We start from the raw sequence: 22,413 nt of genomic DNA, 5'->3' as shown, positions 1-22,413 counted from the left end.
CTCCTTTGCAATCCCTGGCACTGGGGCGGGACAGGACAGCAGGGTCCTTGGGGTGCTCGTGGATGCTGGGGTATCCTGGATGGGCTCCATCCTCCTCTTTATCTCATGTCCCAACACCACTGGCTCTCCAGCCTGTCCTGACATCACACTTGGGGCTCCAATGGGGAGTCCAGGCTGGGGGTTCAGGGATCAAATTCCCTGTTTCCAGCCCCATTTCCAGTGGCTGGAAGCTCCAGACCCAGCTGGGAAAGAAGAGTTGTGGGATTTTGGGGATCAGAAAGGGGCACCCCAGGGTGAGGCTGGGCCAGGCACTTTCATGTCCTGGAAACACAGACCGAGTCCTGTGTTTGGGGGGCACCAGGCTCATTTGGCCAGTTTTAGGGTCCTGTAATCAATAAATCAGGCATTTTCTTCGGCTCAGAAACAAAGTCCTGCATTGTTGGCACTTGGAACCATCCCCACCTGGGCAGTCTTAGGGCTGCGAAGTCCTGTCTTGGGGTGTGAAATGAGGCTCATCCAGGCAATTTAAGACTTTGATCAGAGAGCCCAAATCCTGCATTTTGGGGCTGAGGACAGAGCCCAGACAGGTGAAAGACGGTGGGACCCGGGGGGCGGAGCGAGGTTCAAGTGTGCGGAGTGGAACCGAGGGCGTTTGAGCCCCGGGAGTCGCTCCTTGACGCTGTTGGAGGTGCAGGGGCCTCAGCCTCCTGTCCTCTACCCCCCCACATTCCTTCCTGACCCCCCCCCCCATGCCCCTCCATCATCCAGATGCTCTTTACCAGGAAAAAAATATAAATTATGCCATGGACAAATGCATTTACAGCTGGACTGGACACATCTGGGCAATGTGACCAGTCCATGGAAGTCAGACTGGTGACAGTTCGAGGGGATTTTAAGTTGGTTACTTTCAGATTTCATTTTCCAGAAACTCAAGGGGTTTTTTGGCACTTCTTGCATAAATGTTTCCCTGTTGGAAGAGTCAATTAGCCTTTTTAATGACCAGATTATCCAACAGAGGGAAAAGCTATCAGCATTCCCTAAACACCTCCATCATCTCCATATCCATCCACAATCAGGGGCCGATGGACAGCAGCCTGCGTGAACAGGCTCTGGATGATCCTTGAGGTCCTTTCCAACCCAAACCGTTCTGGGATTCCATGATGGTTCTGTGATCTCCCGTTGCGTTTATTTCGCGTCGTGTCCTTCTTTGTGCTCCCAGCAGATGGCGTGGCCGGCGTTTAAAAGACATGGAAGTGTCCCGGGACATGGATCAGCCCTGCCGCTCACTGAGTTGTTTTTAAGAGGAAAAAGACAGTATTCTGCAATAATCTGTGATGAAGATTCAGTGTTGATGTTCCACGGGGTATGTGGGAAGCAGAAAGCGATTCCCTGCAAATCTCAATGCCCTGCATTGCGGTTATTTTGTTGCTTACATGAATGACACCTATCCATCTGAAACTCTTCGGATTCCAAAGTGAAGTGGCCATGTTTTGGGCTTCCCGGCAGAGGGAATGTGAATCAGGGAAAGTGATGGGGAGACAGAGAACTGCAGCAGTGTGTGCGTGCAGGGAGAGCTGGGGTAGGAATTTTAGACAAATTCATCTTACCTGGATGCAGGGCCTTCAGGATCCCCTCTCAGTCAGAGGTTTCTCTAACTGTGGTTCCTTACGGCACCCGGTTGTGAGCGCCTCAGGATCCTGGGAGTCCATTTGCTGCACCACATGTGGCAAAGCTGCCCTTTATACAATGTCTCTGCATGGCTGGAGCTTCTTATCCTCCCTTTATAGCACACAATGATTCCATACGGACTTGTTACAATTCCACACTGAGTTATGCTGGAAAGCAGTTTGTTGGTTTAAATTCATATTGGGATAATTGTTTTTCCTCTCAAATTTAAATGATTTGCTAAAGGAATAATTTTTAAACTACTCCAGGAATAAAAAGGGGAGTGTAAAAAATAGAGAATTTATTATTGTTAAAGAATAATTCCTACATCCATGAAATCATTAATTGGAAGCCTGTTCTCCTGTAGTCTGTCCTTGGGATGCTGTTTTTCTTTCCAGCAAAACCTTATGCAGGTAAGGCAAAACCTACCATTTCAGCTACAAGAGCCACCTGGTTTCTCCTGGGCTACACACACTGTTCTTTTCTCAGGTTTCTGATTTAAAAGCTGGAATCTCTGGAGAGCCTGGATCTAAATGCTGGAGCTCAGCAGGTAGGAGCAGAGTCCAAGAGATGCCGCTGTGCTGGGAGCATTCAGAGCACCGGGGAGAATCTGGACTGTAATGGATGGGTGGGTGTCAGGGGTGGCACCTGCAGAGGTAACTGTGAGTCCCTGACCCTGGGAATGAGCTTCCCCAGGCAAAGGGATGCCTCAAACAGAGCACAGCAGGGAGACTCTGCAATGGAACATATCCGAGAAACTCTTCCACCCAGGCACCCCCCCAAGCCAGCGGTGGCTGCAGGTGACTGCCTTGGAGCCCTGGCCCTTGGCGCCTGGCTTTGGGCTGGGCTCTCGGCTCCCTCCTTCTTCCTGTCCCTCCTCCCTGCCTGAGGCAGGAGCTGCAGGGGCTCCGGGAGCCCTCTCCGCTGCGCCAGGGGCTGCAGCCTCCTTCCTGCCTGCGCCGAACCAGCGGCTGCGGCGGAGCTCCGGCACCTGTAAGCGGGGAACCCTGGGGGAGTGGGCTGCGGGCTACTTTTGGCTGGAGCTGGGCTGTTCCTGCCTCCTTGCTGGAGCTGGGAGCTGAGGGAAAACTGCAGGAGCTTTGTTAGCAACAGGTCTTTGTGTGCGGGGAGGTGGGATGCTGGCTCCACTGCCTGGGGGTGCCCTGATTTACTGGGGGGGGCACAACACTGCCTGCATGGGGATCCTGCTGATGCCAGGGACCTGCCTGCTGGAAAGAACCCCCCTTGTGCTGCCAAAGTTGGTCCCGGGGTGGGCAAGGCTGGAATACGGAGCAGTTCAGGCACTGGAGGGGGACGGGAGTGGCAGCAGGTGTCTCTGACCCTCTGGCTTAGGGGTTCCAGAGCTGGGGGACACACACAGCCCCCACCAGCGCCCGTGTTGCTGCTGCTCGCAGGGCCAATCCTCCTGGGCTGGGAGCTGGACCCCTCTGCAGAACTCCAGGATTGGGAAAAAAAAAGAGCCTGTGGCTGTTCATTTTTTCCTCCATGACTAAGACAAGTTTACATCGTTTCATTTGGCTTTTCTATCAGTAGCAGGTACCTCCAGTAGGAGAAAAGTATCTGGAGCTTGAAGTACCTCATGTTATCCTTTAAATCTGAACCACCTCAGGGGCTGCAAATTATAAAATGCAGTGAGATCAGTTTGGGGTGTTCTGCTGGAAAAAGGGGCATTGAGTGTAACTCTGAGCAAAGGAGGAGCGTTTCCTGAGGCTGGCAGGTAGGTACCTGTAAGATGGCACCTCATTCCAAAAGAATGGACCTGTTGCTGCTGCTTTTTTCCAAATGAAAATCCTAGCAAGGAAAACTGACTTCCAGTCCTTGCTGTTTGGACAACCATGGGTTGCAGCTGTCACTTACTGAACAGAATTGGCTTCAACTGGAGTCAAACCAAGAGGTTTCCGAGGTAACCTCTCAGCATGTCAAACTCCTGACATCAATCACAGGTACCTGTCCATGTTATCCAGGTGAAGCTTACAATTTGGTATTAATTAAAATCAAGTCACTAAAGCAGCAGTAAATGGAAATTCAGGAGCACCAAAAGGATTCAAATCCTTAGAGCAGCTCACAGAAAAAATCGATGCGTATTTAAAGTCCCTGCGTGGATGTGGATGGTGATGTAAAAGGGAACAGTGAGAAGGTAGGAAGGTACAGGGAGAGTTCAGCCCTTCCACAGCCATTATCTCTCTAGAGAGGTGACACTGGGCATTTAAACCTTCACAGACAGTTCTTCTCCTGTGCAGCCTGCACAGTTAAGACTAAAGATGTTGCCTCTGGGCAAATCAAGGTTGGGATGTGATGAAGTGTTCAGGATCCAGCCCCAACGTGCTGCACAGAGAACTCACCTGTTCTGCCCTTGGGCCAGGAAGGCTGCTCTGCCTAATTTCTAGTTGGGGATAATCCAATACTCCACAGCCCAGGAACTTGGGTGAGGGGTAAAATGCTCTTTGTTGTAACAAGCTCTAAGTCAGATCCCTCGTGTGCCCAGCTCACGGGCTGTTTGCTCTCATGCCTGCCTCACAGAGGGCAATGACACTTTTGTGCCAAAAGAGATTGAAACCAAACAATTCTATGCCTCTTGCTCATTTTTCACTCGAAGCAGAGACATCACCTGGTGCAAAGAACTGTTGTGATGTGCTCTGTGCGTTGGGATTGGTTTGGTTTTCTTCTGCTCATTCACTTTGCAGTGATTACAGGATCCTCTGTGCCCCCCATTTTGGGGGGGACATAAACTACCTGCTGACAGTGCTGCCTGCTGTACCTGGTGAATTAGCTCTCACTGCCTGATGGGCTCCTAAAGCACTTATTTTATTTGCCAATTCTATCTTCCACTGGGACTATCTCACGATTGTCCCGCTTTTCAGGTTGGTGGTTTTTTTTTTTCACCCCTTTCTATCTGTTCCCCAATTACTCTCCTCAGTTTCAGTGCCCCAAATGACAGGGCTGTCAGAGAGTGACTCATGAGCAGAGGCTGAATTGAAAGGTGCAGTTTAGGAGGCTCATCTCCCATTAGTGGGGCATTTACTGCTGCAAAGAGCCCGGCAGGGATCACTGATTTAGCTGTTTCTGTAGATTAAACCCCAGCACTCACTGCTAAACGCTGCTAGAGCATCTCTCCAGGGAAAAAGCTGCGACCAGTCCAGATATTTCGTGGGGTCCCTGCCCTGTTTCCAATGATGGATAAGAAACCACTACTTAAGAGACTGGATCCCAGGAGAACTTCAGTAATTGCCTATGGAAAGCTTTTGAAACAGGGACTTGCTTCCAAGATAAGGCAGCTAAAATCTTATTGCTTGCCAGGCTTCTCAATAAAGTGGCTTGCATAAGTGTGCCTGGGTGTGGAAATATTACTTTAACCTGATTTCAGGGAACAGCTGGATGAGATTTTAGTTAAAATTTTAAACAGCCTGTGACACATCAAATAGAAAAAACAAATATATTCAGAAGCTTAAAGGTTGACTGAGCATGAAGTAAAAAAAAAAATAAGAGTATAATGACAAGGAATTGGCAAGTGGCAAGCAGCCTCAGCTCTAATGAAGCAGGGTGGAAATTATAAATATATATAGAGAGAGAGAGAGAGAGAGAGCGAGCCATAAGAAACTTGCTGTGAATGCCTCACCTGCCATTTGCATCTCCTGATTTACATTTGGGATTTGGCTTTGGAAGAAATGTTTTCTGTTCCCAGCTCAGGTGGATGAGTAATCTGCAAGTAAGTCTTGTGTTCATTACAGTCATCCCGCTGATAGCCTTGTTCCATATCATTTAAAGTTTGAGATCTTTAAAAAAGAAATACCTTGACAAACTATTTTCTTTGGCCCCAGCTCAGCCTGTGCAGATAAATGACTCTGATGGGAGGATAAGCAGTTTAAGCCCATTGAGAAGAGCTCTGTGTGCAACTCCAAGATTGGCATATCTCCCTGGGATTGCCCATTTCAAAATGAGGAATTTGCTTCTCAGCACTTGTTTTTCTTCATGAAAGTAAATGTCAGTAAGAAAAAATTATTTTATTGCAACTGGCTATTTTTAGGGTGTTTTTTCTTCCACAGCTCTTTTCTCCTAGCTGAAAACCTACTGGGATATTCGGGCTTATTTGGAGATAAACCACTCTGAGGTATGTCGTATAAAATATCATGGAAATTCTGATGGATGAAAAAGTTAAATACTTGAAGAGTAAGTTCCATTATTTTAATTCATGAACATCCCCAGAGTTTGTACGTGGCAGCTCCAGCCCTGCATGACCCAGACCCAAGGCTTCCTGCACCACTCCCTGTCCTGTGCCTGAGCCCCAGGCACTGGGAATGGGGGGTTTGGTGTGGCTGCAGGCCCCTCTTGTTCTGGAAGAGAAGCAAAGATGAGCCCAGACTCCCATGGTCTGTGCCTGGGTTCCCTGTGCAACAGCATTTTAGTTTTTTAGACAATGGCTCTTCCTGGTTCCCTGAGGCAGAGGATGATCCATAAATATCTCTCTCCCTTATTTCTCAGACACTCACAGACCAACGTCCTGGTCTTTTTGCCATCCTTCAGGGGCTGTATTTTGGGACTGGGACTTTCTCCCTTTTCAGCAGACCAGGGATCATTTCCCAAGGTCCCTGGGAAATCTCTTCTTGTTGTGCCATTACTGATTACAGAGCTCAGGACAAGGGAAGAACAATTTTTTTAGCACTTACTACATTAAAGGTTTTTTTTTCTACAACACGCTCTTGCTGTTCTTCCCATCTCTGAAGGTTCCTTATTTTTTTCCAGCCTCAGAGAATTCTGTGAGGATATTTTACTCATAAAAATCAAGATGACAAACCCAGCGGGTCGTGCACAGAGGTGAAGCAGTGATGGCTGCTCCAGGGGATTTCCTCCACTTGCCCAATATGTAAATAATTCCATTACTTCATAATCAGCTGGAACTCTTACTTTAACAATGGAAACCTGATTTTCTGTATGCAGAGGTACGAGATTGTCCTGGTCAGGCTGTGAGATGTTACACTGTGTATTTGTCTACGGAGGCTGTGACTGGGATTCCAGCAGCCACGAATGAGCCTCGTGTGTTTGGAAACCCAGCGTGAGCCGGGGCAGGTTTTCACTCAGGGAGGCTCCCACTTTGTTCCTTTGCAGATTTTCTCTGGTAGATTGAATGAAGAAGTGAGGCCTTGCTCTTGTCAAGTTACCATGTGGAAGCGAATTGCTGTTGTTTATCATCTTATTACAATTAGCTATTGCACTATTTTTTTCCTTTTCTTGGATGATTTATGTTTCTGTCCTCTGTGCCTCTCTCAATTATTTATCACTGCTTGTTTTAGCCGGCAAGGACCCTGTGAAAATACAAGGCACTGGCTTAATTTCTCCTTCCAGCCAATCTTCCTCCCTCTCAGCTTCAGGATAATAAAAATCCATGGAGCTTTTCCATTTCCTGTGATCTGCAGGGTTTGTACAGCAACTTCCCTGTGTCTGCCACAGCCAAAATTTCATTAGTGCAACTGGGATAAGACTCAGCTCCAGTTTTGCCTCGAGGCTGTTTACTACTTCTTGTTTACCAGTTAGGAACAAAAACTATTCCAGAGATCATTACAGAAGAGATTGGGAGCCGCTGCTTCGCAACACGGTGTCGGAAAAAGAGAGATAACACAAACTATGTTTCCAAAATAATGATTATTCCTCCTGCTTTTAGTGCGACAAGGGACGATCCTGTCATGGAATGACCAAGAACTTCTGCTGCAGACCATCAGAGACCCCTCGAAAAGCCAAACTCCAGCAGGTAAGGAAGGAAAGGCACCTCTGCCTGACCTGCTGGGGACAGCACAGGGACAACTGGGACAGCTGGGCATGGGGACTGGGAATGTGGGGAGCCAAAAGCCACCTTCTCCGGGCCAGAGTGTCTACCTAAAGCAGCCCCTCTCAAAAGCAAAGGATTATGGAAGAAAATTAGTAGTTAATAATAATAATAATGTGGGGAAGAGCAGCAAAGGGAGCAACAATAAGTCCAAGAGAGCAGGAGGAATGCTGGCTTTAAATGGAGTGAGACAGCATCTCCTGAGATTTATAAAGCACAGCTCCAGGTCTAGGATTAAAGGAACAGTGTAAACTTGTATTGTCAAATACCTGTATTTGCAGTCTGCCAGCATTTCCCATCTTGAGCTCGTGTTTGGCTGCAAGTGCACCAGTGCTGCTTCCTCAGGATCAGGAAGCAGGAAAGTTGGCATTAAAGCTCTTCCTACAAGGCTGACTCTGAGCGCTGGCTGGGGAAAGCATTTGGCACATCAGACATTTCAATAAAAGTACTTGCAATAATTTTGAAAGCATGTTGAATAAAAACTAATAAAGATAAATAAGCCTTTCTCCATAAGGACAGCCCCACAGAATGTACAACTATTCCTAAACTTTTTCCAACATACAAGCAGCAGTTTTTGGTGAGGGATTCCAGATTTTTGTCTCTGTACCTCACTGTGCAGGCATTTAATGAGTATGTAAAATACAGACCCATTAAAACACTGCACTGCTGCTCATTTTTAAACGAGCACAAGAGACCAGAACATGATGGGTTTTGAGTACTCTGCTTGTTCCAAACCTGAGGCACAGCAGTATAAATACTTTTTTTTTACTGCACTTGCTTCCTTAAAGTAAAACACTTGCAGAGGCTTTGCTGTTCATACAAGCTCATCAGGATTTGGATACTTGTGCCTTAATTTAAATTCCATTTCTATTAAGGGATTTGAAGCATCTTAAAAGCACCTTCGCTCATACTTTAATTTCATGCCTTCTGCCACCAGTTAATCTTGCTGCTCTTTTGCTAGGAACATTCCACCCCCTGCTTCTTTAGGCATCCTCATCTGGGAGACAAAATACATGTGGAAAGAAAGTTTGGAATGCTGCCTCCAAGTCAAGTTACCTGCTTGGAAATGAACCCAGCTCTCCTGTATCTCAGCATGTTTTAAACGCAGTGTGGTCCTTCTTGACTGCAGGCTTTGAGTTATGTAGCTTGTGAGCAGGGAATTAGCCAACTGTACACAAAACCATCTCATGTTCAGGAAATGGGACTGGATTTGGATACATGCAGGCAGAAGGTTTGTGCCACTTCAGAAAGCTCTAATCCCTGTTCTTCAGTGATTGAATTAGTGATTTTTCAGTGATTGTTGCTCAGCCACCTCACTGCTGCCCGAGTGCACGCGAGCTTTACACTTATTTCAGCACACAGTGTACCCAAAGCAGATAATAGCACTAATAATATAGAAATAAAAATATCCCATATTAAATGATAATATCCCATTACTTCATATCAACTGCAAGTGTACTAAAATGACCTTTTTACAAATGTCTTTTAGGGCACATTAGAGCACGAGGAAGAAAATGGACTCAAACTCTTCGTTGGATTGGCCTCAGGTGCTGAATTATAACGGGACATACAAGTACCTCTACTTGGAAGGCAATGTCTCCTACGTGGACTTCTACCTCCACCAGCCTTCTGTGGCCGCTGTCTTCATCACCTCCTACCTCCTCATCTTCCTCCTCTGCATGGTGGGCAACGGGGGGGTTTGTTTCATCATCCTGTGGAGCAAACACATGCGCACGGTCACCAACCTGTTCATCCTGAACCTGGCCGTCAGTGACTTGCTGGTGGGGCTCTTCTGCATGCCCACCACCCTCCTGGACAGCATCATTGCAGGTGGGCTGGGGTGCTCGCGGGGCGGGGAGAGCCGGGGCCACGTGTCAGAGGGGCTCTGCGGGCATTCCGGGTCACTGCAATCAGAGGTGAGGCCTCGTGCAAGGTGTCCCTGCCCACGGCGTGGTGTTCCTGGCCACGGTTGGAACTCCATGGTCGATAGGAGTTCCCTTCCAATCCAAACCACTCCGTGAGTCTATCATTCTATCAGGAAATGGAAGATGAGAGCAAATGATTTTAAGCAGAGTCCTGCAGTGAGATGGCAGCAATTCCAACTGCCCGTTTCCTTCCAGGATGGCCCTTTGGGAGTCTGGTGTGCAAAATGAGTGGAATGGTCCAAGGAATCTCTGTTTCTGCCTCTGTATTCACTCTGGTTGCTATTGCTGTGGACAGGTAAGATGATGCAGAGTCTCTAACCATCACTCTCATCTCCCCCTGGCCCCCTGGCCATGCTGAGCCCACTCATTAACCCTCCCAACACCTCAGTAAATCAGATGCATTTTGCTCCTATGGCTATTAAGAAAAAAAAAAAAAGGGGGACAAATCTAAAGAGCAATTTGCTCCTCCACTGGTCTCTTTTAAAGATGGTGGAACTGGGCTATCCCAGCCCGCCTGGAACTGTTTTTTTCCTCAGCCGTGAAGCAGAGGTGTTAATACCTGCCTTGGTTAAATGGAGCAGCACAGGCAACAACTGACAGGGAGGATGAGGAGATGATTCCATCTCTGCTTGTTGAAAAACAGACGATTTAAAATGCGCGTGCCTGCTTGCCTGCGTGATGAAGCATTCCTTAAACAGCTCCTCTGCCCCAGGTTCCGGTGCATTGTGCATCCGTTCAAGCAGAAGCTGACCATTCCCACTGCCGTGGCCATCATCGCGGTCATCTGGATCCTGGCCGTGGCCATCATGTGTCCCTCGGCGGTCCTGCTGCAGGTGCAGGAGGAGAAGCATTTCCGAGTGCTCCTGGGCTCTGGCAATGCCACCCGGCCGGTGTTCTGGTGCCGGGAGGAGTGGCCTGACCCGGGAATGAGGAGGATCTACACGACGGTTCTCTTTGCCAACATCTACCTGGCTCCCCTGTCACTCATTGTTATCATGTACACCAGGATCAGCATTTCCCTCTCCCACACAGCCATGCCTGGGGCAGGGAAGCGCAGCCAGGAGCAGCGGCACAGCATGTGGAAGAGGAAACAGAAAGTCATCAAAATGCTCATTGTTGTGACTTTGCTTTTCACGCTGTCCTGGCTTCCCCTGTGGACTCTGATGCTGCTCTCGGACTACGCCAGCCTTTCCGACCTCCAGCTGCAGCTCATCAACATCTACATTTATCCCTTTGCTCACTGGCTGGCCTTCTTCAACAGCAGCATCAACCCCATCATTTACGGGTTCTGCAATGAAAACTTCCGACGGGGCTTCCAGGCTGTCTTCAAGCTCCAGCTCTGCTCCAGGGTGCTCTGTTCCCGGCAAGGACAAAGCAACGCCATCCTGCCAGCTGCCCACTGCCAGGCACCCCAGGATGAAGCCCCTCAAACAGCTACGGAGGAGGGGAAGCCAGTTAAGAAAGGAAATGGGGTGAATAACCAGCAGGACTTGATCATGGATGATCTCAAAGAGCCCTGCAACAATCGGATCAAGTGAAACACGCTGTGACTCTCTAAATCTCTCAGAGCAGCTGGAACAGGGTTGCTTGAACAATATTTGTGGTCACGTTTCAGCCTGTGAATAATCCCTTATCCTGTAACTCTCACAGACTGAAATACTGGAGATGCAGTCTGGAACCCACCAGTCCCTGGATTTTCTTGTGGTTGTGCTCACGTTGCTTCTGCCTGGACATTGTGAACAGCAGCTGGGTCCTGCCCAAATGACAAAAATTAAACTTTTTCCATCACATTCCATTTATTCCCCTTTGTCTTTGTTATTTCTGTCGTATTCATTATTATTGCAGCTAGAGAAATAAATAGAAGTGGAAATCAGAGAAATAAAGGATAAAAAAAAGAGTATTTTGGGGTATGTTTTTTGGGGGAACTCAAATTGATTTTTGGGGGGATATGAGTCACCCAAAAAGACTGAAATTTTAATATGAGTAGGAGAAAAAACACTTGGGGGCCCATTCGATCTGACAGACATCAGCAGAGAGTGACATTGGGAGCTCCTGGAGCGGGTGAGGAATGAGATTTGTGCAAGGACCAGCACAGGATCACAGGGCACTAACAGCTTATTCTGTAAGGACCTCCAGGAGCCGAACCCCAGGTACGGTCATTCCCCAGGGCAGTCCTCCTTCAGGTCAATGGGAGTGACTTCCACCCTTTGACATTCCCTACTGTTTGCTACTGATGACCTCAGTTTACCTCAAAATGTTCATCCTCTGCACTACAGACTATCTCAGATTTGCTCCAAAAATTTTCTCTGCCTATCCACTACTTATTAATTCATTTCTCCCTCAAAATGTTCATTTGACCTAGAGAACAACTCAGATTTTGTGCCCAGGAGGAACATTTCTCCCACAAGCAAACACCTTGTCTCACTCTATATCCAATTCAGCAAACACCAAATTAGTGCTTGGCTCTGAAATGAAAGGCAGGAAAGCGGGGTTTTGCTGGGATTCGGGTTCGGCCGCGGGAAGCGGGAACTGGAGAGACTCGCGCACCGCCCCCCCCCCAAGCCCTCAGCGCTCCCCGGAGGGCGGGGCGGGGCGGGAGCGGGGCCCGCCCCCCGCTGTCCAATCAGCGCTGCGATCGCCTCACGGCACCCGCCAATCCCGAGCCGCCCGAGGGTATATAAGAGTCGGTGTCGATGGCGGGCTTTTTGGTTTGGGGTTGCTGCTCGCCTTTGTCCCCCTTTTCAGCGCGGTAAAAATACGATTTAATGTACCTATTTATGATGTATGGGAATTGGAGTGATGTTTCAGTGCGTGATTTACTGGAGGGCAGGTAGTCGGTGACCCCAGGTAAAGCCATTGCAAGGATGAGAATGTGTTGATCTCTGAGTTTGCCTTGGCATCCCGGAGCCTCTCCCCGTGCAGATTATGAGGGGACTGTTTTCTAAATCGGTTCTTTACTGATCTTTTTAGTGCTGAATTAATGGTTTTTGCACGTTTCTTGTCTTTTAGCATTAGGTGGCATTTCTTGTGGGGCTGGTGGAGTGCTGAGGGTTGCTCTTGATGCTGGGACAGGTAATTGTGTTGCGAAGCTTTTCTATTAAACATAACTGTACCAAATCATTAAGTTTATACGATAAGAATAGGACTTGTGCTCCCAATAAAGAATTGGGGTGTGTTGGGCAGGGACTGGGAAGCACAGAGGTTTTTCCTGCATTAATTCCTCCAACCATTGATTTCTGTTGGCAGCAGTAAACTAGAGCTGCATCACTGATGATATCTAAGCTGTTCTTTAGGACTGAGAGCACAACAGGGAGCAGAACCTGGGTTCAAGTGTGTTGAAACAATGCCAGGAAAACATAAATCTCTCAGAAAATAGCATAAAATAACGTATTATAAATGTCTTTATTTCAGTCGAGTGCCTGCCATATAGTGGTGAATATGCAATTGTACTTAGGGAGAAAACACACAGGTGGTGCACTGGCACTCCGGGGTTGATGTTAATTTTTGCCAGGTGCTTTTGATTAGGTTCAATTGCAGTGGATCTGTACTGAAAAGCTGGAGCCCTGAAGCACGAGCAGCTGTGCTGTCCATAGTGACTACTGTCTAGTGAGTTTCCTGATGGCCCCGATGTAATGCTGTGCTGTCACCATGTCAGCTCATTCTGGTTTTTTAAACTCTTTTGAAAAGTGCTGGATGCACAAATCGGAGTATAAAGCACACGTGGGAAGCTTTGTGTTCCCAAGGGAAAGCTTTAGGGGTGTGCAGCTTCTGAACTACACGAATATTTCAGGTTTCCACAGAAACCTGCTGGGCCGTGGTTCTGGGGCAGGAGTGTCAGAAATTTGGCATATTCAGTGCCACCTTGAGAGTTACTTTCTTTGAAGCTCTCAAGATCAGTCTGAAATTAGGGATCATGCCCCACTAGTGACCCATGGAGGAGGACAAATGGTGTAGTTGTGTATTTTTCCTGCCCTCCACACTCCCTCGCTTTTTGCTGATACAAGTGGAGCTTTTAAATCCCAGAAGCACAGGGTCTGCAGTGTTTTACAATAACAGAGTGAGACGTGATGGATTATCCTGTTCAGGGATGCCCATGAGGGGGACAGGTCAGCTGGGACAGCCCTTCCTGCTGTGTCTTTTCCTCTCTTGGAAGAGGAAAACCCACTTGGCTTTCCCCTGCAGGGCTGACCGAGGCTGTGAATTGCAATCCTCAGGCTCCTGGTTGTCACGGGACTGAGTGGGAGCTTCAGGCAAGCCCTGCCTTAGCCTCGGATTTTTGTCAGCACCTTAAATTTAAGAAACCACTCTGGCCCATGAGTTCTAAGGATGGGAGATCAGGTCTGTTCACAAAATGAATTATTAAGCAGACAAGAGATAACAGATGAATAAATAATTGTAATAGCAAGATACAACGGGAATTCCAGAGTGCTCGTGGTAGCGGGGGATGATCCAAACAAGCCATTTCACCCGTGTTGTTACCAGCTGGCGTAGATCAGGATGTTCCCCACTCCTTGAGTCAAAAAGTCATAGGAAAGATGAGATGCAAATCAGGATCAAAGAAAAGTTCATGGAGTTAATTTTTCATTTGCAGTGACTGGAGGAGTTCAGCAGATGGGTCAGTGACTCCCTTCACTTCCATTCATGCTTCTTAGTCCAGCATTCTCCTTCAGTCAAGTTCAGCATTTCACATATTCCTGGCTCAACACAGCTCATTCCTGGCTCAAGTGTTAGACAATTCTACAGAATACCCCAAAAACATACACGTACTCTAAAATAGTCTGGTTGCCTCAGGGGGATCAAAGGCGTGATGTAACTCAAACTGTTCCTACCTACTCAGCAGATTACTCCAGTGGGCAATTTTATACCTCACCCTGAGGAGGTAGGAAGGGGTGCACAAAACTGATTCCACAGCCATACGAAAATTCAGGTTTCATTCAGGGAGAAATCTTTCCCACCCCCAGAGACAAGCACAGTGAAGCCACAAGCATTCTGAGGCAATACTTGCAGAAAACCCATCTGCGCCGCAGAACTGTAGGGGCAGAAAAGACACAGACACGAAGCAGCAGTTCCGTCTCGGGCCCTTGTTTGCAAACAGCGCGCTGTGCTCGCTGCCGCCACACGGCGGCATTGGAGGAGCAGTTTTCGAAACCCTGAGCTGATTTCAAAGCCCCGATATCATCTCTTTGCCAGGCGGACCACGGCGTTTCGGGACTTTTGATGTGGAAAGGCGGTGCCAGGTCTGGATGATTTTGTTCCAGTCTCAGCTGGCACTGGAGACACTCTGTGAGAATGCCTTGACACCTCTTCCAGGTCGGTGCTGCAAAAATAGATCCTATTGTCCGGTATGCCCTAATTTACAATTTAACTCCCCTAATGCTGTGCTGGTGTGGATTTGGGTCGTATCTGGCCACAGGACTGTGTGGTAGCTTGAGACTGGGCAGGGTGAGCTGCTGTGGTGTCCCAGCCCTGTGGGTTTTTGTCACTGTTTGTTTCTGCAGAGAGGAAAAGCGTCCCTGCTTGGCTGGTGTTTGCCTGCAAGCAGAAGAGCCCAGGCCTGAGGCTGCTCGGCGTTGATGTAACCCACTGTCAGTGTCACCTGCTCTGGGCACAGCCACCACAGCTGCCCAGAGCCAGGAGCATCCAGCTGAGGGATCCAGGAGGATGCAGCTCTTGTTTTCAAGGAGGTAAGAGGTGGGGGTGCAGGATCTGGAAGGGGTGTTTTCCAGGCAGGGGAAGAGAGGTGTCAGGGAGAATTTCAGCCCCCAGCAGCTCTGTCAATGCTGGAGGGACTCGGGGCTGGTGAGAGCACAGGGTGGGACAGGGAACCCTGGGGCTATAAGCAGTTCAAATGAGCAAAGAAATGAACAGTGGAGAGCTGCACAAAACAGATGGTGGAGTTTCAGCAAGAACCAGGGAACTGGAATTTGACTTTTGGCATTGCTACATCTGGTGTCTTATCTCTAGGCATGAAATCAGAACTTGAACATGCCCACAGTGTGCTGTGGGTCGAGTTCAAGGAACTGCTGAAATGACAAGTGCAGCTGCCACTTGCCTCTGTGTGTGGAGCCAGCTGTAATGCTGGCAGCTACATGTGAGCTGACAAATGAACATCAGGAGGCTGGAAACAACTCCCAGGAATTTTTTTTTTAAAAGCTGGGATGGACTTCTCCCCAAGTGTCTGAAAAGCTCTTTTGGCTTTACTTTATGAATTGAAAACTGAAGTGCTTGTAAAGGTGTTGGCATTTGCTTTGATGTACTTTTGGTGAGGTTTTGACTCAGTGTTGCTGTTGGAGCTGCTGTTGGCTGAACAGGTGCCCCTAATTCTGATGTAAGCTCATGGTTTGGTTCAGTGCTCCTCAGAGCTTGTACAGTAGATGGAATTCCAGTGGTACCTCATAGGTGGCTTGTGGTGTTCCTTAAAGGAGCATTTCTGCCTGCAGTGGCAGTTCTGGTCCCATATGAGCTGGTGTGGGAAGCAAAGGGTTTGCAGCAACAGGTTTGGAACGATGTTCCTGTGGCACAGACATCCCTCCCTGGCAGGTTATGGGGTTTGAGGCATTGGCTGAGAGTAGCAAAGCACTGGCAGGGTCTTAGCTGTGCAGGGAACAAAACACTTAATTGGACATCCACTCTGGGGATGTTGTGGCTTCAGGAAGAGCTCTGTGGCGCTTTCCATGCCCTGTGCTGACATGGCACAACAGGCTGGGGGCTCAGTTAGATCCACTGCTTGTTCTGAGGGGGCAGTGAACAGTACAATGTGTGCTGAACAGAGCAAGTTGGATGTGATGATTTGGGTCAATCTGGAAAGTTCCTTGAGCCCTAAGAATCATGGCAGGTGCAGCACTAAAAACTCCAAATTAGGAATAATCAAAAGATGAACCAGTTCTCAAGAAACTCAACTTTCAGAAATATTTTTCAAGATAAAATAAGATTGAAATGAGCTTGGCAGGAAAGCCCCTGTGAAGCAAAGCACAGTGAAAAGAGCTGTGAGCAGAAACACTGTGGAATTCCTGCTGCTCCTGATGTCCTGGTCTTTTCAGGCAGGTTTTGTACAGAACTGAAAGGCAATTTTCTTGCCTCTGGTGAGCTGCAGCCACATCCCCCTTGAAGAAGAAAATGTGAAGGGAGTGGCAAGCAGGAAGATGGCTTTTAGACTGGATTCCAGTTCCTCGTGGTGGGTCTGTGCTGCTTGAAGTACGAAGAAACAAAATCTTGGAGCACCTCTTTGTTTGCTCACCTGTTCAGCTTCGAAGAGACACATTGGACATGGAATTCCAGGGAAGCTGCACTGCCTGTAGTGTTTGGATTGAGAAGCACTTGAAGCTGTTCCCTCTCTGCTGGTTTCCCACCTTCATCTCAGTTATCTGCAACTCCAATTAATCACACATCTCCTTTACTTTTCCAGGGTCTTTGCTGAAGGCACTGTAAATGTGGAAATGAGTCATTCCTGCAGTTGGAATTTACTTGGAGGATCTGTTCCAGAAGACATTTCCTGTTGTATAAACTGATTTAGGAGTCCCCACACCACAACAATTGCTGCAAAAGAAGGAAAAGGAAGGTAGTACCCTGGAATTGGATGTCCCAGGCCCCTGCCAAGCACAGGGGTTGCTGCTTGCTGTTCTTCTCCGCAGTGTTTGTCCTGTACTGTCTGTTCAGTGCTTGTTCCTCACTGTTCAGTCCCAAATAATTCTGGAGGAAGAGGCCAAAACTCCCACTGTGGCTGTGGAGGATTTGTGTGCAGTGACTTGCTGGTGGAGCATGATTAAAATGCCCTAGGGAGCATTTTAATACTGCAGCCGTAGGGAGGAGGAGAGAAGATCCAGCAGGCAGGAATTGTGCAGCAAGATTGATTTATTTAATTATTTTACAAACTCTTTTGTAGACTTTTTTTCTTCATAGTCTAATTGGACAAAGGGCCAGCCACCCCTTGGGGGTGATTGGCTAAAATCCTAAAACATCCATTGTCAAAATATTTTCTACTGTACTATAAACAAGACTTTTCAAGGTTGCAGGTGGCTTGGTTGTTTACATAACTCTGCTACTATCTTTTGTGAGAGAGAAAAATCTCTCACAGACTTAGAAAATAGCAAGAAAATAATTTCTAGCAGCATTTTTGTATCCACAGAGCAGGACATGTTGCTGCAGCCCAGGTGCTGTTTTGGTGGTCCTGTATGCAGCTCTTTGCACTGGGGCTTTGTGTTTCAGCTCAGTCAAGTCCATTTCAGTGCTTAGTGTGTGTGATTTCTGTCTGTAATAAACACACTGGTCAGTTACTCCAAACTAGTTCCCTCCTTGAACTGATGGATCACAGGACTGTGACCAAATGACCCCTTGTCCTGGAGCAGTTCTCTTCTGCTCTCTGGAGAGAATGGTGCTGAGGTCTGCGGGCAAAGGACAAAAGTAATCCAGCATCCTGGATGTCTCTTATCTAAAGTCCAGTGCCAAAGGATAACTCACAAGTGGGGTCTGGGATGATGATGGTTCTGTTCAAATTATGCAAAAAATACAATAAGAAAAATTAGCATCCTTTTTATGTCTGAAAGAGATTTGAATAAAAATCCTGGAAAAGGGCTCTTATATATTTAATATGGCTGTCACCTCTCATTTTTTAAAATGAAAAGCTCCATAATGAGCAATGAGAACCACTATGTGAAAGACAAGAGCCTTTGACTTGCACAGTGGACTTAATTTTCCTTTTCTCCTCTCAAGACAGGAAAAATCATTTAATTGGTTCCAGCTATGCCAAAACCTTTGGTTTTGGTTGAGTTTGAGCAGCCAAACCCAACAGCCTCCCGCCCTGATGGTCTGCACTGGAGGACACCTGGTCCTGCACATGCCGTAGGGTAAGTCAGAGGGACACATTTCCCTCTTCCTGTCTGTTGGGATTAACTCACTAGGAAATGTAAGCACAGCTCTACTGTTTATTGGGATCTGGTTAAAACTCCATTTATCCTTGTGTTCAGGGATGTATGGCCTAAGGGATTGTACTGACTTGTGGATTCCAAGGACACCAGAAACAGAAGGGCGCGGGGTGCCAGAACTGTGTCACATCAGGTTGTGTTTCCCTCTGAGGACAGACTCTCTAGGCTGAGGTGAGATTGCTGTGAGTGCTCGGATGAGCAATCCAGGGAACAGGGAGCTCTGAATTCCAGGTGCTGATGGAACCATTGCCTTCAGTCTGTTTAGTTTGTGTGAACAGGGATCTGGGCCAGAGAGCTGTTGTTGGGAACAAAGAATGGAGTAAATCTGCTCCATGGACGTGCAGTGAAGGACTGAGTAGCAGGGAAGGGGGAGTATTTCTACTATCTATAATCTAGATAGCTGTATCAATATTTCATCCAAATCTGAGGTGGAGCAGTGAGGCTGCTGGTTGGATCTAGCCTGGGCCTGTCAGGATTAGCCTTAAACACCCCAACCAAACCCCTGAACCCTCAATGGATGTGTCAAACACTTCCACAGAAACACGAGTCAGTAGTTTTTAGAGAGGAAAAATTATTAGCAATTATTTATGATCCATGGGGGATTTTCTTTGGAATTATCAGCCAGAGAGTGTATCAATGAAGAGCATTTTTTTTGGCTCTTTTTCTGGTTTGTAATTTCCTTTCTGGTTTAAATTAGTTTTGTGTGCTCCTGTTAAGGAAACAACATGTTTTTTTCTTGAAGTTGGGGAGGTTTTATTTGTTTAGGGTTTTTTTTCCCCAGCTGAATCAGCCCTTCCATGAATAGTCTGTGTTGTTCTACACGCTTTGCTTAGGGGTCAGAGAAAGAAGTGACATTACATTTTATCATCTTACATTTTTCCAAACACAAGTGGGATGTTGCCTTGCCGCTCCCCAGACCACTCCAGGCACAAGGGAGTAGCTCAGAGCTGGCAGAGTTCTCTGAGAAATTGCAATATTTGAGAGGTTTAAGTAAGAATAACAACTCTGTTGTCTCTGGGTTGCAAAGATTCAGTCCTACAGTCCCAGATGAGGAAAAAAAGAAACTTCTCTTATTCATGGAAGATCATCTGTCATTCCTTGTGCAGTCTTTTAGTTCTGCTGTATGACTTACTGTCAGGTATCTTTCTAACAAAAGTTGATAGAAATTTAGATTTAGAATTAGATTTTGGGTCTGTTCACTACAAAATCTTGCAAAGCCTAAAGGACTGGGGTATTGACTGCTCTCAGCAAAGGTCATTTATTAGTATGAGGTCAGATTTCCCTCAGCTCTAGGCAGGACACTCCGGGGACCCTGCTGAAGATCAGAATTAGGGCTGTGTTTAGGACTGGTCCAGGTAGGGTCAATGTTTACCTGTAGGTGTGAAAGACAAGGAAAGTTTCGGGAGTAAATCCTGGGGTAATTTGTGGCAGAGCAAATGTACATTATGTGGTAAATTGTGGAAGTCAGTAATCAAAAGATATGGAACATTTGTGGGGGGAAGCTGGAGAAAATCTCCAGGTAGGGAAGAGCAAGATGGCATTTTTGAGGAAAACTATTGTCAGTAAAATCTGAGGTAACATCTACAGGAGAGAATGAACATTTTGAGGTCAGCTCAGGGGATCAATAGTGTCCAGGTAGGGGAATTTTTGGGGGTGATTTCTGATGTAATTTGTAGGGGAGAGCATGAACATATTGAGGTAAACAGGGAAACAGTTGTGGACAGGTAGGGAAGAATTTGGGGTAAAACTCAAGTTGCTCCCAAGTAAGGTACAGTGAATATCTGGGAGGTTAAACCCTAGGTAAATTCTCTATTTACATGTATTCCCTGGTGTCGTTTCACCTGCCTGAATTCCTTGCAGCTCCAAGATGGGAAAAACCTGGCATAACTTAGAGGCGACAGAGGTGACACTTTTGGTTGAAAAGTGATGTAATTTAGAGGGGACCCAACATGTGTTTGTGTAGGAAAATGTGAGGTGATGTGGAGGGGGAGCGAGGCAGCATTTTGAGGGAAGAGCTGTGGGGAGAGAATGCACATTTTGGGGTAAAAATGAGTAAATCAATAGTGTACAGAAAAGAAAATTTGGGAGGTAAAACTTGTGGTAATCTTGAGGGTAGAGCATGATCAATTTAATGTAAAAAAATGGGGTAATGAGTAACGAAGGGAAATTTATGGGGAAAAGCTTGAGGTACTTCCTGGGGGAGAAAATGAATATTTTGAGGGAAAGACAGGCAGGGAATATTTTGGGGGTAAAACCTGAGATAATAACTAGGGGAGAGAATGAAGATCTTGAGGTGAACTGAGGTAATCAGTACTGCAAAAGTAGGGATATATTTGGGGTAAAACTTGAGATAATCTCCAGAGTAGAGAATGAATATTTTGAGGTAAAACTGAGGTAATCAGTAGTGGACAGGTAGGGAAAATCTTGGTGAAATTTGTGATAACCTCTAGCAGAGTAAATTAAAATTCTGAGTTAAGAGTTAGCTAGTCAGTCGCACACATTAGGGAAATATTTGTGGCCAAAAACTGAGATAATCTCTAGGGGAGAGAATGAACATTCTGAAGTAAACAGATGGAATCTGTAGTGGACAGGCAGAGAAAATTTTAGGGGTAAAAAATTGAGGTCAGGTGTAGAGGACAGAAAAAAAAATTGAGGTAAATACGAGGTAAAAAGTACTGGACAAGTAAGGAAAATTTCAGGGGAAAATCCTGAGGTAATCTGTAGTGGACAGAATGAATATTTGGGCTAAGATAGAGGTAATTATTGGGGTTTTTTGGTGGGAAAATCTAAGTAATCTATAGGGACAAAATGAATGTTTTGGAGTTCAAATCTGAGTTAACCTGTAGAAGACAGACTGAAAATCCTGAGGTAAAAATGAGGTAGTCATTAGCAGATAGGCATGGAAAATTTGGGGACTAAAGCTTGAGATCATGTGTAGGGGAGAGAATGAGCATTGTGAGGTAAAATGAGGTAATTAATAGTAACAGGTAGGAAAAATCTTGGGTGCTGAGTCTGAGGTAGTCTGCAGATTAAAGAAGGAAAATTTTGAGGCAAACTGAGGTGATCAGTAGTGTACTGGCAAGGTGAAGTTTTAGCTTTGAAAACTGAGATAATCTGTAAGGGACAAAGAATATTTTGATGGATAACCTGAAGTAATCTGTAAGGGAAAGAATGAATATTTTAGGGATTAGAGGTAAATAGTGGGAGGTTTTTTGGTGGAAAAATCTAAGTCATCCATAGGGGACAAGATTAAGATTTTGAGGGTAAAACTTGAGGTAATTTTTAATGGACTGAATGAACATTTTGAGGTGCTAAGGAGGTTGCCAGTGGTGAACATGTCAGGATAATTTTGGGGCAAAACTTGAGCTGCTCTGTGGAGTACAGTGAATATTTTGGAGGGAAAATGTCAGGCCATCTGTAGGGGCCAGTCCTGATCTGTGCCCTCTGCAGTGGGGGAATAATTCCTCCCTGGAGAGCACCGTGGTGGCAGAGGGGTCACACACAGAGTCCGGCTTTTCTCCTGTGTTCAGTCCCGCAATCTCTGGATGTCACAGCTCCCCACGCCGGGCTCTGTCCTGTAAAGCAGGGCTTAACCACATTGGCCCAAGTTGTGTTGGCACAGACTGGGGCCAGAGGTGAAGGTCAATCCAAAGCAAATCCTGCTTGACCTCTAAATCCCAGGGTAAGTTCTGTAAGCTGCCAAGTGAGGGAATAGAAACACATAAACATGGAACCAAGAGCATTAACGAGGTTCCTGGGAATCCATTACATTGTTTTCATTGAATTTTTAACAGGTTTTGAAGCTTTTTATGGCAACAATGCATTTCTTCCTTTGGATTATTCACCCTGTAGGATGTGGGGTTTGGGGTTTTAACTCCCTCATGGTGGCCCTGATGCTGCTCAGGAGCTGGTAGGAAAAACAGAGTCAGAGTTCCTTGGCAGGCAGAGGTGTTTTCCCCCAGGCTGGACAGATGGGATCTGCTTTGGCTCCTTATGGAACCTGCTGGAAGTAGAGAAGCACAACCCAAATCTCCACGCTGTGGGTGGAGTCGTGGGATCTAAA

The 22,413-nt window shown here is 46.8% G+C and overlaps 1 protein-coding gene across 7 annotated transcripts; it reads left to right on the top strand.

Annotated features, from left to right (window-relative positions):
• Positions 1 to 3,181: 3,181 nt before the first annotated feature.
• NPFFR2 (neuropeptide FF receptor 2) lies at positions 3,182 to 11,307 on the top strand. 7 transcript variants are annotated; one of them, XM_069012442.1, is made up of 6 exons: positions 3,182 to 3,403; positions 5,730 to 7,429; positions 8,466 to 8,735; positions 8,994 to 9,334; positions 9,625 to 9,724; positions 10,142 to 11,307. In XM_069012442.1, the coding sequence occupies exons 4-6, from the start codon at positions 9,019 to 9,021 to the stop codon at positions 10,965 to 10,967; spliced, it is 1,242 nt and encodes a 413-aa protein (XP_068868543.1). In that variant the 5' UTR covers positions 3,182 to 3,403; positions 5,730 to 7,429; positions 8,466 to 8,735; positions 8,994 to 9,018; the 3' UTR covers positions 10,968 to 11,307. The 7 variants fall into 7 exon arrangements, with proteins under 7 accessions (XP_068868543.1, XP_068868541.1, XP_068868546.1 ...); XM_069012440.1 differs by having other exon boundaries at positions 3,182 to 5,392; positions 5,505 to 7,429; XM_069012445.1 differs by having other exon boundaries at positions 3,182 to 5,794; positions 7,343 to 7,429.
• Positions 11,308 to 22,413: the final 11,106 nt, after the last annotated feature.

The sequence above is a fragment of the Aphelocoma coerulescens genome, chromosome 4 (assembly GCF_041296385.1).
Source record: "Aphelocoma coerulescens isolate FSJ_1873_10779 chromosome 4, UR_Acoe_1.0, whole genome shotgun sequence".
Classification (NCBI taxonomy): domain Eukaryota; kingdom Metazoa; phylum Chordata; class Aves; order Passeriformes; family Corvidae; genus Aphelocoma; species Aphelocoma coerulescens.
The sequence above is the reverse complement of the archived record's forward strand: the minus strand, read 5'-3'. Positions and strand labels throughout refer to the sequence as shown.